The sequence below is a fragment of the Mobula hypostoma genome, chromosome 2 (assembly GCF_963921235.1).
Source record: "Mobula hypostoma chromosome 2, sMobHyp1.1, whole genome shotgun sequence".
Lineage (NCBI taxonomy): Eukaryota > Metazoa > Chordata > Chondrichthyes > Myliobatiformes > Myliobatidae > Mobula > Mobula hypostoma.
In genome coordinates, this window is record NC_086098.1 from 250,451,578 (window position 1) to 250,467,254 (window position 15,677).

At 38.6% G+C, this 15,677-nt stretch overlaps 1 protein-coding gene across 1 annotated transcript in view; it reads right to left on the bottom strand.

Annotated features, from left to right (window-relative positions):
- The window catches only part of ctnnbl1 (catenin, beta like 1), a 271,790-nt gene that overhangs the window by 48,575 nt on the left and 207,538 nt on the right, over window positions 1-15,677 (bottom strand). Inside the window, exon 13 of the mRNA XM_063032890.1 lies at window positions 2,089-2,169. Coding sequence (XP_062888960.1) covers window positions 2,089-2,169 — 81 coding nt within the window. The remainder of the gene's footprint in view (window positions 1-2,088; window positions 2,170-15,677) is intronic.

Here is a 15,677-nt window from a genome sequence, read left to right on the forward strand (position 1 = left end):
ATGGCCCTTGTGGCTAAAGGGATCAGGGGGTATGGAGGGAAGGCTGGTACAGGGTTCTGAGTTGGATGATCAGCCATGACCATACTGAATGGCGGTGCAGGCTCGAAGGGCCGAATGGCCTACTCCTGCACCTATTTTCTATGTTCCTATGTTAATAAAGAACAGTTAAACGTAGGCAAAAGACCGAAAAAGGTTCAAAGGTTAATTTATTATCAAAGTATACAACTCTGAAATTCTTCTTCTCCAGACAGCCACGAAACCAAGAAAGAAAGGCAGTACGAACATCAACCCCCAAATCCCTCCCCCCACACAAAAAAAACAAACAAAAACGTTACTGGCACTTCGACCCTTCCCTGCACACACAAAACAAAAGATTGGGCAAAAAAACAGAATATAAAATACTTTCAGACAGGAAAAAAGTCTATAGTTCAAGTCTATATCCAAAATGCAGAAAACCTATGTAACATTCTCTGGCAGGCCATACAGGCTTCCCTCTTTGGCAGCATAGCAATCGCACCAGCGATCAAAAGATATTTTCTTTAAAAAAACGTACTTGGCCTAAAATTTAATTGCATAGTTGTTTTTCTCGCAGCAGTGCAATCCCATTTTACACCATTTAGGTTATGAAACATGATGTTACTTGATGGATTGTATCTTCCTGACTCCATAACGCATCAAAAGTAAGTAGCATAGGTAGTATAACATCAATCATCTAAACATGTTCATTTGATGGCAAATCAGGCCACATTTAAGATCGTAACACACAGTACAGCATTAAATACGTGAAGAATACCAGATCTGAACAAGAAGAACATTACTCTCTCTTCACTACCTTGACTTATTGCCAAGCTGATGGATTCATACCTGACTAGAAGTGTACTTGCAATTGCACTGAGGAGATTCTATTTATGGGTGAAGGCAATGGTTAGGTTTCACTATTAGAGGTTTCATGACTTGCAGACAACCAGGAACAGGAAGTCTGGACAAATTGTAATGTACAGTAATGTATCTACAAACGAAGAATTTCAAAACAGAGTCTGACATCGTGCTAGCTGGACTTCACAATATTTGAAGCTGAAGGACAAAATGTCTCTGAATTCTTGGCTTCAACATCAGTGGCAGATTCCAGATTTTACAGAATACAGTCTACAGCTGCATTTCAGAGATTACAGAGGAATGGCAGTTCTAGGAAGGGAATTCTTCCCTCTTACTTCAAGCAGATAACATCAAGTAGCGTAGGAGCATGAGTCTGCCCAATCTGTAGGCTTCGTGAAGGTTCAGTATATGGCAGAAGGCATCCTAATAGTCAGTGCATCGCCCAGAAATCTTGCAGAACTTCTTTATTCTAAGGCCATCTATTGTGCACATAAAATTTCAGCTTTCTTATCAGACTGATAGATTGCACTTGTAAACATTGATTTAACCCTAAATCCACAGACTCAGTGGCTCTTGAATCTGGTTGCGCAACCAAAGGGGACTCTGACAGATCGGGAGGAGGTCTTGCAAGATTTCTCATTCTGTGATGTTGAATAACTGCATTACTTTGCTACACTGCAGAGACATTTGGATTCTGTTGTTTTCATTTTCGTTACTGTGAGCAAACTGGAAATCAGCCTGGTTAAAATCATTGACTTCCATTTTAAAAATGAAGGTCTGTCATTGTGGTTGGAAAAATTGCAAGGACACATGCAAGGCGGATTACTTTGCATCAGGCAAGATCTCAATAGGCTTTTTTTCTCCTATAGACTTCATATTTTATTTTATCTTATGATTGTGGTCAAAAAGTGTGACAGTTTTCTCCTGAACAGTGAAATATTCAATTATCATTGCAGTGTGAATGGGTAACCCTGAACTTTGTTACAACCAACATTGCTTATGACTCCTTTCCATGGTGTTAGACAATTACTAACAAAAGTTGCACTTTATTCTTATCAGTAATTCTATTTTGATCACCCCATGCAAATGTCTTCATGAAATGCCAGTCTAATTTTGTTAAGCTCCTAAGATCAAATGCAACTAACTAGTTGTTAAGTCAGAGATTACCATAAAGGTTTGCAAGAAATGCATAAAGGTTTTGCTAATACATACATGTTTTTCTCCTTCAATCTTCTTGTCAGCTATCTGCACAGCTTCCAGATACTTAAAATGCAGCTCCATCAGTCGATCGACCTGTAAGAAACATAAATAGCTATCAATCAATGACCACACAAGCCTGCAATATGCAAGAACCCAATTTAGCTGATTCCTATTGAGGACAGCAGTTCATGACTAGATGCAGCCTTGGCTGAAGGAAACAACCAGATGTTATAGGTGTGAATTTATTGTGACAGTGCAGCATGTGTTGGCAATGTACAAATTGCAAACCAATTTCACCTTTTTTCTTGACTGAGTCCCATAATAACGTGACCACAGGAAGTGATGAAGTGGATGATTAAGTTTCAGCAATCTACCTTGGCCCGAGGAAAATATTAACACCATCAAGGAATTTCTGTAGCAGTGACAGCACTGATTCAGACCTTCAACTTGGGCAATAGAACTGTGTTGGCTTTATTAATTATTAAAACATTTTGTGAGAGTTAGGAAGCAGAAACAAAAGAAGACATAGGGAGGAAGGAAGACCCCCAGGTGGGGTACGTCCTCAACTATGCACATAATGGATAGTCTTTTGAAATTCTTGCCCATATCCATTTCATACTCAACACTAAAATGGCCTAATTCTGCTCCTATGTCTTATGGCCTCATGTTAATTTGCTCAATACAAACTGGCACTGATGGTATAAATTGCCATTATTTCAGTGTTGAACCAGACAACATTGTGTTTTAATGACATAAAGAAAACTAAACAAAGCCAGATAAGAAATGCTCCTTTAAAACAACTTGCAAAAGCTTATTTTAAGAATTAGTAGGGTAAAAATTTCAGCCCCTGATCTTCTATTAATACTAGGAACAAGCACCAGATCAATTATTACTATGTTACAGCAAATCACCTAGTAATGTGTAACTACATTTCAAACATACTGTCAAAACAATGTACGCAGTTAGCATTTATGCACACATAAATAATAATACTATTATATCTGCAAGTGTAGTGTAATGACCATCTGTTAAAGGTCTTTTTCATTTGATATTCACCCACTTCACAGATTGCTCATTTCTGTTGGTAATATGCAGTTTTAAAAGAAACTACCCTTTCAAAAATGAAGAACGATAAGATGATGCAAAGTAGCTTAGATCACATCTCTTTCAGTACTGAGGTGTACAGGAATATAAACAAGGAAATCAGGAAGCACTGCTGTTGAAAGGTCCACAAATATATTCAAACATGTCAACACGTTCCTTGCGTTTTAATAGGCATCCGTTAGTCTCATGAGACCATGGATTTGCGCCCTGGAAGGTTTTCAGGGTGCAGGCCTGGGCAAGGTTGTATGGAAGACCGGCAGTTGCCCATGCTGCAAGTCTCCCCTCTCCACGGCACCGATGTTGCCCAAGGGAAGGGCATTAGGACCTATACAGCTTGGCACTGGTGTCGTTGCACAGCAATGTGTGGTTAAGTGTCTCGCTCAAGGACACACACGCTGCCTCAGCCAAGGCTCGAACTAGCAACCTTCAATTCACTAGACGAACGCCTTAACCACTTGGTCACGTGCCAACAAGTCAATAAATTCTTAAGAATACATCCATTTCATTATTAAAGATTGGAAGGAGCTAAATACAATTACCATAGGATCATAAAATATAAGAGCAGAATTAGGTAATTTGGGCCATTGAGTCTGCTCCGCCATTTTATCATGGCTGATCCAATTTTCCTCTCTACTTTCTGCGACACACACAAAATGATGGAGGAACTTAGCAGGCCAGGCAGCATCTAGGAAAAGAGTACAGTTGACGTTTCTGGCCGAAACACTTTGGCAGGACTGGAGAAAAAAGGCTGAGGAGTAGCTTTAAAAGGTGTGGGGAGTGGAGAGAGAAACACAAGGTGATAGGTGAAACCTGAAGGGGGAGGGGATGAAGTAAAGAGCTGGGAAGCAAATTGGTAAAAGAGACAGAAGGCCATGGAAGAAAGAAAAGGGGTAGGAGCACCAGAGGGAGGCGATGGGCGGGCAAGGAGATAAAGCGAGAGACGGAAAAAGGGATGTGAAATGGTGAAGGAGAGTGGGGTGAGAGGGTGGGGGCATTAGCGGAAGTTAGAGAAGTCAATGTTCATGCCATCAGGTTGGAGGCTACCCAAACGGAATACAAGGTGTTGTTCCTCCAACCTAAGCATGACCTCATCACGACAGTGGATGAGGACGAGGACAGACATAGTGGAATGGGAATGGGAAGTGGAATTTAAATGGGTGGCCATTGGAAGCTCCCGCTTTTCAGGTGGATGGGGCCTAGGTGTTCGGCAAAGCGGTCTCCCAATCTACGTTGGGTCTCACCGATATATGAAGCCACACTGGGAGCACCAGTATATGACCCCAACAGACTGAGAGGTTAAGTGTTGCCTCACCTGGAAGGACTGTTTAGGACCTTGATTGGTAGTGAGCGAGGAGGTGTAGGAGCAGGTGTAGCACTTGTTCCGCTTGCAAAGATAAGTGCCAGGTGGGAGATCAATAGGGAGGGACGAACGGGCAATGGAGTTGAGTAGGGAGCGATCCCTGCGGAAAGCGGAAAGTTGGGGGCGTAGGTGGAGGGAGAGAGGGAAAGATGTGCTTGGTGGTGGGATCCCGTTGGAGATGGCAGAAGTTTCAGAGAATTATGTGCTGGATGCAGAGGTTGATGGGGTGGTAGGTGAGGACAAGAAGAACCCTATCCTTGGTAGGGTGGTGGGAGGATGGAGTAACAGCAGTACACAACATCAACCAGTTCTCCTTTGTCTATCCTGCTTGCTACTTTTTCAAAGACTTTCACAGATCTGTCCAGCAAAATTTTCCCTTGACAAAACCATATTCACTATGGCCTATTTTATCATTTGGCTCCAAGTACCCTGAGTCCTCATCCTTAATAATCGACTCCAACACCTTCCCAACCACTAAGGTCAGACTAGCTGGCCTATAGTTTCCTTTCTTCTGACTCTCTCCTTCTAGAAGAGTGGAGTGACATTTGCAATTTTCCAGTCTTCCAGAACCATCCAGAATCCAGTGATTCTTGAAAGATCATTACTAATTCTTCCACAATCTCTTCAGCCATGTCTTTCAGAACCCTGGGTGTACACCACCTGGTCCAGCTAACTTATCTACCTTCAGACCTTTCAGTTTCCCAAGAACCTTCTCTCTAGTTATGGTAACTTCACACATTTCATGAACCCTGACATTTGGAACTTCCACTATACTGCTACTGTACTTTACAGTGAAGACTGAAGCAAAATACTTGTTCAGGGTGTCTGCCATTTCATTGTCCCCCATTACTACCTCTCCAGCATTGTTATCCAGCATTCTGATATCTACTCTTGCTTCTCTTTTACACTTTATGTATCTGAAGAAACATTTGGTATCCTCTTTAATATTATTGGATAGCTTATTTCTGTATTCCATCTCTACTTTCTTAATGACGTTTTTAGTTGCCTTCTGTTGGTTTTTAAAAGCTTCCAAATCTTCTAATTTCCCACTAATTTTTGCTCAATTATATGCCCTTTTTTTGATACTTACGTTGACCTTGACTTCCCTTGTTAGCCACAGTTATGCCTTTTTGCCTTTAGAATACTCCTTTGTCTTTGGGATATATATATCCTGTACCTTCCGAATTGCTTTCAGAAATTCTAGCTATTGTTGCTCTGCCATCATCCCTGCCAGTGTTATTTTCTGATCAATTCTAGCCAACTCCTCTCTCATGTAATTCCCTATACTTCACTGTAATACAGATACATCTGACTTAAGTTGTCTTTCTCAAATTTCTGGTTGAATCATTTACCCCAAGGGTTCTTTTACCTTAAACTCATTGATCAATTCTGGTTCATTGCACAGCAGCCAATCCAGAATAGCTGATTCTCTCGTAGGCTCAACTACAAGTTGCTCTAAAAAGCATAGGCATTCTAGAAACCCCCCCTCCTGGAATCCAGCACCAACCTGATTTTCCTCATCTACCTGCATATTGAAGTCCCCCATGATTATTGTGATATTACCCTTTTGGCATGCATTTTCTATCTCGCATTGTAATTTGTAAACCACGTCCTTAGTACTGTTTGGGATCTGTATACAACCCCATCAGGGTCTTTTTACACTTGCAGTTCCTTAGCTTTATCTACAATGATTCAGCACCTTCCGATCTTTCTAATGACTTGATTTCATTTTTTACCAACAGAACAATGCCACCCTTCTGCCTTCCTGCCCGTATGTGTATCCTTGGACATTAAGCTCCCAGCTTTAATCTTCTTTCAGCCATGATTCAGTGATACCTACATCATACCTGCCAATCTGTAACTGTGCTGCAAGTTCATCACCTTCTTCTGTATACTGTGCACATTCAAATATACCACCTTCAGTCCCGTTTTCAATTTTGTCTGCCTTTTTTATTGCAACTCTGCAAAGTTTCAATTTGTTGAATGTGGTTATACATTCACAGACAAAAAGGGCAATATTGATTTTAGAACTTGGAAAAAAGATAATTCAAGACAAAAATGTTGGTGGGCCCTGCTAATACCAAGAGGATTTAAAGTAAAAAATGTACTGTACAAAAACAATACTGTGAGTATACCTCAGAAGTATTTATGGTTTATAAAGCCTAAAGTATTAAAAAAAATCCTAGAAATTCAGTTTTGAATATTTGGTAAGTAGGCTGACACCTGCTTTGAACTGAGGAATCCTGAAGAAAATTAATATTAAATAATTTCTCATGAGTTTTGAGTTATATTGAATAGGTGTTTTTAGTTATAACATTTAATTTTACTTATTTGGCTCTGGATTCTGCTAAAAACTCTATGGTAACATAGAGTAATTCTCCTGGTTAAGCAGCAAGTTGCTCCATGCATCCACAATCAAGTGTTTTCAGCAAAAGGTACACCATTCAAATTGACCTTTTGTTCTGGAGCATGCTTGGCTTCTTAAGTGTTGCAACTGTATCTATCCAGGACATAATGGGAGTTCCAGTGCACTCCTTTTAAGCCATTCATATTATGAACAAGGATTGAGTGACTGCACTGTAGCCATTGTGTTGTTTTTAATTAAGTTGGCTTGCCCACTGTAGGTAAAATGTGGTTGTAGATGGGGCATATTCTGCATGGAGGTTGGTGACCAGTGGTGTGCTTCAGGGATCTGTTCTGGGATCCCTTCTCTTTGTGATTTTTATAAATGACCTGAATGAGGAAGTGGAGGGAGGGGTTAGTAAATTTACTGACGACACAAAGGTTGGAGTGTTGTGGATAGTGTTGAGGGCTGTCAGAGGTTATAGCAGGACATCGATAAGATGCAAAACTGGGCTGAGAAGTGGCAGATGGAATTCAACCCAGAAAAGTGTGAAGTGGTTCATTTTGGTACATCAAATATGATGGGAGGAATACAGTATTAATGGTAAGACTCTTGGTAGCGTGGAGGATCAGAGAGATCTTGGGGTCTGTGTCCATAGGACACTCAAAGCTGCTGCGCAGATTGACTATGTGGTTAAGAAGGCATACGGTGTATTGGCCTTCATCAACCATGGGACTGAGTTCAAGAGCCGAGAGGTAATAGTACAGCTGTATAGGACCCTGGTCAGATGCCTCTTGGAGTACTGTGCTCAATTCTGGTCACCTCACTACAAGAAGGATGTGGAAACTATGGAAAGTGTGCAAAGGAGATTTACAAGGATGTTGCCCGGATTGGGGGGTGGGGGCATGCCTTACAAGAATAGGTTGATTGAACTTGGCCTTTTTTCCTTGGAACTACGGAGGATGAGAGGTGACCTGATAGAGGTGTATAAGATGATGAGAGGCATTGATCGTGTGGATAGTCAGAGGCTTTTCCCCAGGGCTGAAATGGCTAACACAAGAGAGCACAGTTTTAAGGTGCTTGGAAGTAGGTACAGAGGGGATGTCAGGGGTAAGTGGTTTTTACGCAGAGAGTGGTGATTGTGTGAAATAGGCTGCTGGGGACTGTGGTGGAGGTGGGTACGATAGGGTCTTTTAAGAGGCTACTGGATAGGTACATAGAGCTTAGAAAAATAGAGGGCTATGGGTAACCCTAGGTAATTTCTTTCTTTCTTTCTTTTTAAATCTTTTTATTGAGTAAGTATACAAAAAAGGTAAGCCATATAAACATTAATACAATGTTAAAGTATAATAAAATTCCAAAAGATAACAATACCAAAAAGAAAATACTACAAACAATGTAATTTAAGCATAAGAAACCAAGATAACATAATAGTATACTAAATTTTATATATATCAATGGAAAAAAAAGAAAAAAAAACCCCCCAAAAAAAACCCACCGTGCAGCTAACTAAAAGCAAAGCAAAGCAATGGGCTAACTTGAAACCAAACAGAGTTAAACTTAAAATCACGTCCTCAATCCCGACCTCCATTAAAACAGTGAAAAAAAAAACAAGAAGGGTAAATATTACATTAAATGAAAATATCGAATAAAAGGTCCCCAAATCTGTTCAAATTTAAATGAAGAATCATAAAGGTTACTTCTAATTTTCTCCAAATTCAAACATAAAATCGTCTGAGAAAACCAAAAAAAGGTAGTTGGAGCATTAAGCTCTTTCCAATGTTGTAAAATACATCTTTTCGCCATTAAAGTAAGAAATGCAATCATTCTACGGGCTGAAGGGGAAAGATTACTAGAAATTTTAGGTAGTCCAAAGATAGCAGTAATAGGGTAAGGAGAGATATCTATATTTAATACCTTAGAAATAATATTGAAAATATCTCTCCAAAAAGTTTCCAAAGTAGGGCAAGACCAAAACATATGAGTTAAAGAGGCTATCTGCCCCGAACATCTATCACAGAAAGGATTAATATGCGAGTAAAAACGCGCTAACTTATCTTTGGACATATGTGCTCTGTGAACCACTTTAAATTGAATTAGGGAATGTTTAGCACAAATAGAGGAAGTATTAACTAATTGTAAAATCTGCCCCCAATCATCCACAGAAATGGTAAGCCCCAATTCCTGTTCCCAATCTGCCCTAATCTTATCAAATGGAGCTTTCCTAAGTTTCATAATAATATTATAAATCATAGCCAATGCACCTTTCTGACATGGATTAAGGTTAATTATCGAATCTAAAATATATATAGGAGGAAGCATTGGAAAGGAAGAAAGTATAGTACTTAGGAAATTTCTAACTTGTAAATATCTAAAAAAATGTATTCTTGATAAGTTATATTTATTAGATAATTGTTCAAAAGACATAAGGGAACCATCTAAAAATAAATCCAAAAACCGTAAAATACCCTTAGTCTTCCAAGTTTGAAAAGCGCGATCCGTAAAAGAGGGAGGAAAAAATATGTTACCTAAAATAGGAATCGCCAACCCGAATTGATTAAGATCAAAAAATTTTCTGAATTGAAACCAAATGCGCAAAGCATATTTAACTATCGGGTTAGAGACCTGCTTAAGGCGTTTCGAATCAAAAGGAAGAGAGGAACCTAAAATAGAACCAAGTGTATAACCCTGAACAGATTGTAATTCCAATGCTACCCATTTAGGAATAGATAGTATGTCCCGGTCAAGTAACCAAAATTTCATATGTCGAATATTAATAGCCCAATAATAAAATCTAAAGTTAGGTAATGCTAAACCTCCATCTCTCTTAGCTTTCTGTAAATGTATTTTACCCAGTCTCGGATTCTTATTCTGCCAAATAAATGAAGAAATTTTAGAGTCAACTTTATCAAAAAAAGATTTAGGAACGAAAATTGGTAATGCCTGAAACACATATAAAAATTTTGGCAAAAAAAACATCTTAACTGCATTAATACGACCAATCAAAGTTAAATATAAGGGAAACCATTTAGATGAAAGTTGAGTAATATGGTCTATTAATGGTAAAAAGTTAGTCTTAAATAAATCTTTATGTTTACAAGTAATTTTAATCCCAAGATATGAAAAGTAATTATTAATCAATTTAAATGGAAATTTATAATATAAGGGAAGATGTTTATTAATCGGAAAAAGTTCACTCTTACTAAGATTTAATTTATAACCTGAGAAAAGACCAAATTGTGCTAATAACTCTAAAACAGCAGGAATGGATCTCTCAGGATTAGAAATATATAAAAGTAAATCATCAGCATAGAGTGATAATTTATGGGACTTTAATCCCCGAGTTATCCCAGTAATATTTGAAGATTCTCGAATAGCAATTGCAAGAGGTTCTAATGCAATATCAAATAATAGGGGACTAAGAGGACAGCCTTGTCGAGTACCACGAAAGAGAGGAAAAAAAGGTGAGTTTAAAGAGTTAGTACGAACCGAGGCTACAGGGGAGTGATATAACAGTTTAATCCAGGATATAAATTTCAAGCTAAAATTAAACATTTCAAGCACCTTAAATAAATAAGGCCATTCTACTCTATCAAAAGCTTTCTCAGCATCTAAAGAAATAACACACTCAGGAACATTTTGTGAGGGAGTATAAACGATATTTAACAATGTACGAATATTATAAAAAGAGTAACGACCTTTAATAAAACCCGTTTGGTCTTCCGAAATAATAGAAGGAAGTACTTTTTCTAGTCTATTTGCTAATAACTTAGAAAAAACTTTATAATCAACATTTAATAAAGATATTGGTCTATAAGATGCACATTGAGCAGGGTCTTTATCCTTCTTTAGTATTAAAGAAATTGATGCTCTATTAAAAGATTCCGGAAGTTTACCAAGTTTCAAAGAAGCCTCAAAAACCTTATAGAGCCAAGGAATCAATAAAGAAGCAAAACATTTATAAAATTCAACGGTAAACCCATCAGGGCCAGGAGCTTTCCCCAGATTCATAGAAAAAATAACATTCTTAATCTCATCCATTGTAATGGAAGTATCTAATAAAGAAGACATATCCTGTGAAATCTGAGGGAAGTCTAACTTATCTAAAAAATCATTCATATATTTAGAATCTCGAGGAGACTCTGATTGATATAAAGAAGAATAAAAATCACAAAAGGTTTGATTAATCCCCACATGATACAATATCAATCGATCATTTTGGTTATAAATCTGATTGATTTGAGATTTAACATAATTAGATTTCAATTGATTAGCCAGCAGCTTGCCAATTTTATCACTGTGAACATAAAAATCACTTCTTGTTTTCTTTAATTGGTTTACAATCGAGGACGAGAGTAGTAAACTGTGTTCCATTTGAAGTTCAGTTCTTTGTTTGTATAGCTCCTCAGAAGGAGCCATAACATATTTCTTATCAATTTCTTTAATCTTGTCCACAATTGCCATCTCCTCCTGCTTCTGTTTCTTCCTCAAAGCAACGGAATACGAAATAATCTGACCCCGAATATAGGCTTTAAAAGTGTCCCAAAGAGTGTTAACCGAAATATCTTCTGTATGGTTAATTGTAACAAAAAGCTCAATCTGTTCATTCATAAAATTAACAAAGTCCGAGTCCTGAAGCAACAGCGAATTAAAACGCCATTGTCTATTGTTTGGTATATTGGCCATAATTTTAATAGAAAGCTTAAGTGGAGCATGATCCGAAATGGTTATAGAATCATAATCACATTTAATCACTGAAGGAATAAGACGAGAATCAATGAAAAAATAATCAATTCTTGAATAGGAATGATGAACATGTGAAAAGAAGGAAAAATCTTTTTCCTGAGGATGCAGAAAACGCCAAATGTCCGTCGATCCAGAATCAGAAAGGAAAAAATTAATCAAATTTGCAGATTTATTAGGTAAAGTCCGTAAAGGAGCCGAACGGTCCAAAGCTGGAGATAAACAGGTATTAAGATCTCCGCCCCAAATCAATGAAAACTCGTTCAAATTCGGAAACTGATCAAACAATGATTTATAAAATTCCGGACAATCCATATTAGGAGCATAAACATTAACCAAAACTACTTTTTTATTAAATAGTAAACCACTAACCAATAAAAATCTACCATTCGGATCAGAGATAATATCCTGTTGTATAAAAGTAACTGAGGAATCTATAAAAATAGAGACGCCTCGAATCTTAGCATTGGAGTTCGAATGAAATTGTTGTCCCTTCCAGAATTTGAAAAAACGTAGTCTGTCCCCCCTCCGTACATGGGTCTCTTGTAAAAATAAAATTTGTGCTTTAAGTCTCTGGAACACTTTAAAAACTTTTTTCCTTTTAATAGGATGATTAAGACCATTAGTATTCCAGGAGACAAAATTAATAATAGACTCCATAAATCCTAAAGTCAACCCACAACAAGGAGGATTGACAATAGGCGCGACCCACAAACCCGGAGAGGAAACAGAACATACAAAAGATACCGGGGAAAAGGACGCAACCAGTACTTCAATAATGTATATAGCCCAAAGAGAAACAAACTAAAACGTGAAGCCCCTCCCACCACCCTCCACCCCAAGACCCCAAGGCAAAATCTAAAGCAGACCCGCCAGAAAGAAGCAAGCGCTAAAACTACCCCCATGACTTCCGGTATACGCTCCCTAAAAAAAAGGTATAAATATGAAAAGGATCAGCTAATTGTAAAACAGTAAAAAAATAAGTAAAAAAAAGTTAGCTCAATTAAAATACACACAGAACAGAACAAAAGCCGGAAAATATATATTAAAAAAAAACCACAATAAACCTCAAACTCATGAATAGACACAGCAACAAAAAAAAATAGGATTATTAACATAAAGTGATTATAAAAAGCAAAACAGAATAAAATTTAAAAAAAACTACAAAATTTAAGGCCGCACAGGAAATACGTAAGATGACAAAAGGGAAGTAACCACCCAGAATCCCCTGGGAAAAGAAAGAAATGACGCAGTTAAAAAGAAAGTTTAGCAGCCATATTAAAAAATCAAAAGTAAACTTTTCTGCCCAAATAGGGCACAGAAAAGTTAAAACCAACCAATTCACAGCCTCCGATCAACGGAGATAATTAAAAAAAGGCAATTAAGATGTTGAAGATGAAAGTTGATCCAGATAACTCTGGGCATCCGATGGAGAATCAAAAAAACGAAGGGCTCCATCTAACATGCGAATCCTTAGACGTGCAGGGTACAGCAGCGCTGGTCTTAAATCCATCTTATAGAATTCCGACATCACGGATTTGTAACGGACCCGTTGGTCCCAGATTGGTTTACTGAAATCTTCCACGAATCGGAACTTAAGATCCGAAAAATCAATGAAACCTTTAGATCGAGCGAATCAAAACAGTCTCTCCTTGTCTTGAAAATAATGAAAACGTAAAATAACATGCCTAGGTCTGTCTGACCTAGACGAGTATGATGGGATTCTGTGAACACGATCCAGTAGCGGTGGTTGGTCAGGAAATACAGTAGGGAATGCATCTTTTAAAAGTTGAGAGAAATATTTCATGGGGTTGTTGGCTTCAACAGCTTCCCTCACGCCAATCATTCGTAAATTCTGCCGTCGCATTCTAGATTCCAAGTCAGAGTTTTTAAAAGTCAAAAAGTCAAGTTTCTTCTTCATTACATTAATTGTTTCTTCGATTTTCCCCATCTTAAGCTCACTTTGTTGCGCGAATTTTTGAAGATCAGATATAGCCGACTGATGTTCCGCAATATATGTTTGCATCTTATCAATTAAATCGGCAATTTTCTGGAAATTAGTTGAGATTTCCGTATGAATCAGGTCTTTAACAGAGCCTACAATTTCCGTACGAATCATCTCCCTAACAGAGGTTGAAATTTCCCTCTGAATTAACTCCGATATCGCTTTCAAAGTCACCGGTGATTCAGTCGGGGGGAGATCCGTAGCTTTCGATTTAACCGGAGGTTTACCATCCTTGCCGTTTTTCCCGTTCTTAGACATAGCAGATCTAAGTTCCATCCAATTGTCGGAGAATTCAGTTTAATTCAAAGTATTGTACGAATTGATGCCTTAATGGTTAATTAAAGTATAGCTGACCATAGAGAAAAAAAACTCAGAGGTAATGGAGCGAGTCAAGAACGCGACTTCACTCCATGAGCGCTACCGGAAGTCTCTCAATTTCTAAAGTAAGTCCATGTTCAGCATAGCATTGTGGGCCGAAGGGTCTGTAATGTACTGTAGGTTTTTCCATGTTTCTATGTAACTCATAATGTTGACTGCAATTTTGCCCTATGAACAGCCTCTACTCACTACACATTGCTTCAATTTGTAAACCAGCTACCTAATCTTCAGCAATATCATCTGCCTTTCCTGTGATAGTGTTTGCATTGAAATATATGCAGTTCAGGACACTAGTTGCACCATGTTCAACCTTTTGATTTTTATTTTTGTCTGCGGTCTTACCAACATCTGCTCCACAACCTCTCCACTAACTGTTCTGGCAATCTGGTTCCCAACCCCTCCAACTCTAATTTAAATCCCATCTGCAGCATTAACAAACCTTCCCGCTAAAAAAAAAAATGAAAAATGGCAGATGGAGTTTAATAGAGACAAGTGTGAGGTATTGCACGTTGGAAGGACAAACCAAGATAGAACATAGAAGGTAAATGGTAGGGCACTGAAGAGTGCAGTAGAACAGAGGGATCTGGGAATACAGATACAAAATTCCCTAAAAATGGCGTCACAGGTAGATAGGGTGGTAAAGAGAGCTTTTGGTACATTGGCCTTTATTAATCAAAGTATTGAGTATAAGAGTTGGAATGTTATGGTGAGGTTGTATGCATTAGTGTGGCCAAATTTGGAGTATTGTGTATAGTTTTGGTCACCAAATTACAGGAAGAATATTAATAAGGTTGAAAGAGTACAGAGAAGGTTTACAAGGATGTTGCCAGCACTTGAAAAGGTGAGTTACAGAGAAAGGTTGAATAGGTTAGGACTTTATTCCCTGGAGCGTAGAAGAATGAGGGGAGATTTGATAGCAGTATATAAAATTATGATGGGTATAGATAAAAGTGAATGCAAGCAGGCTTTTTCCACTGAGGCTAGGGGAGAAAAAAACCAGAGGACATGGGTTAAGGGTGAAGGGGGAAAAGTTTAAAGGGAACATTAGGGGGGCTTCTTCACACAGAGAGTGGTGGGAGTGTGGAATGAGCTGCCAGATGAGGTGGTAAATGTGGGCTCACTTTTAACACTTAAGAAAAACTTGGACAGGTACATGGATGAGAGGTGTATGGACGGATATGGTCCAGGTGCAGGTCAGTGGGACTAGGCAGAAAAATGGTTCGGCACAGCCAAGAATGGCAAAAAGGCCTGTTTCTGTGCTGTAATGTTCTACGGTTCTATGGTTGGAGGATATTAGGCCCCCTCTAGTTCAGATGCAAACCATCCCTTCTGTACAGGTTCCAGCTTCTCTGGAAGAGAGCTCAATGATCCAAAAATTTTATGCCCTCCCTCCTACCCCAACACTTTGGCCACATACTAAACCATATAATCTTCCTAGTTCTGGCCTCATTAGCACTTGGCTCGGGTAGCAATCCTGAAATCACAAACCTGGAGGTCCTGTCCTTTAGCTTAACACCTAACTCCCTTTGCAGAACCTCGTCAGTCATCCTACCCATGTCATTGGTACCTACATGGACCACAACTTCTAGCTGTTCACCCTGCTACTTAAGAATCGGACTTGATCCAAAAAATCCAGGACCCCTGGCACCTAGGAGGCAACATACCAT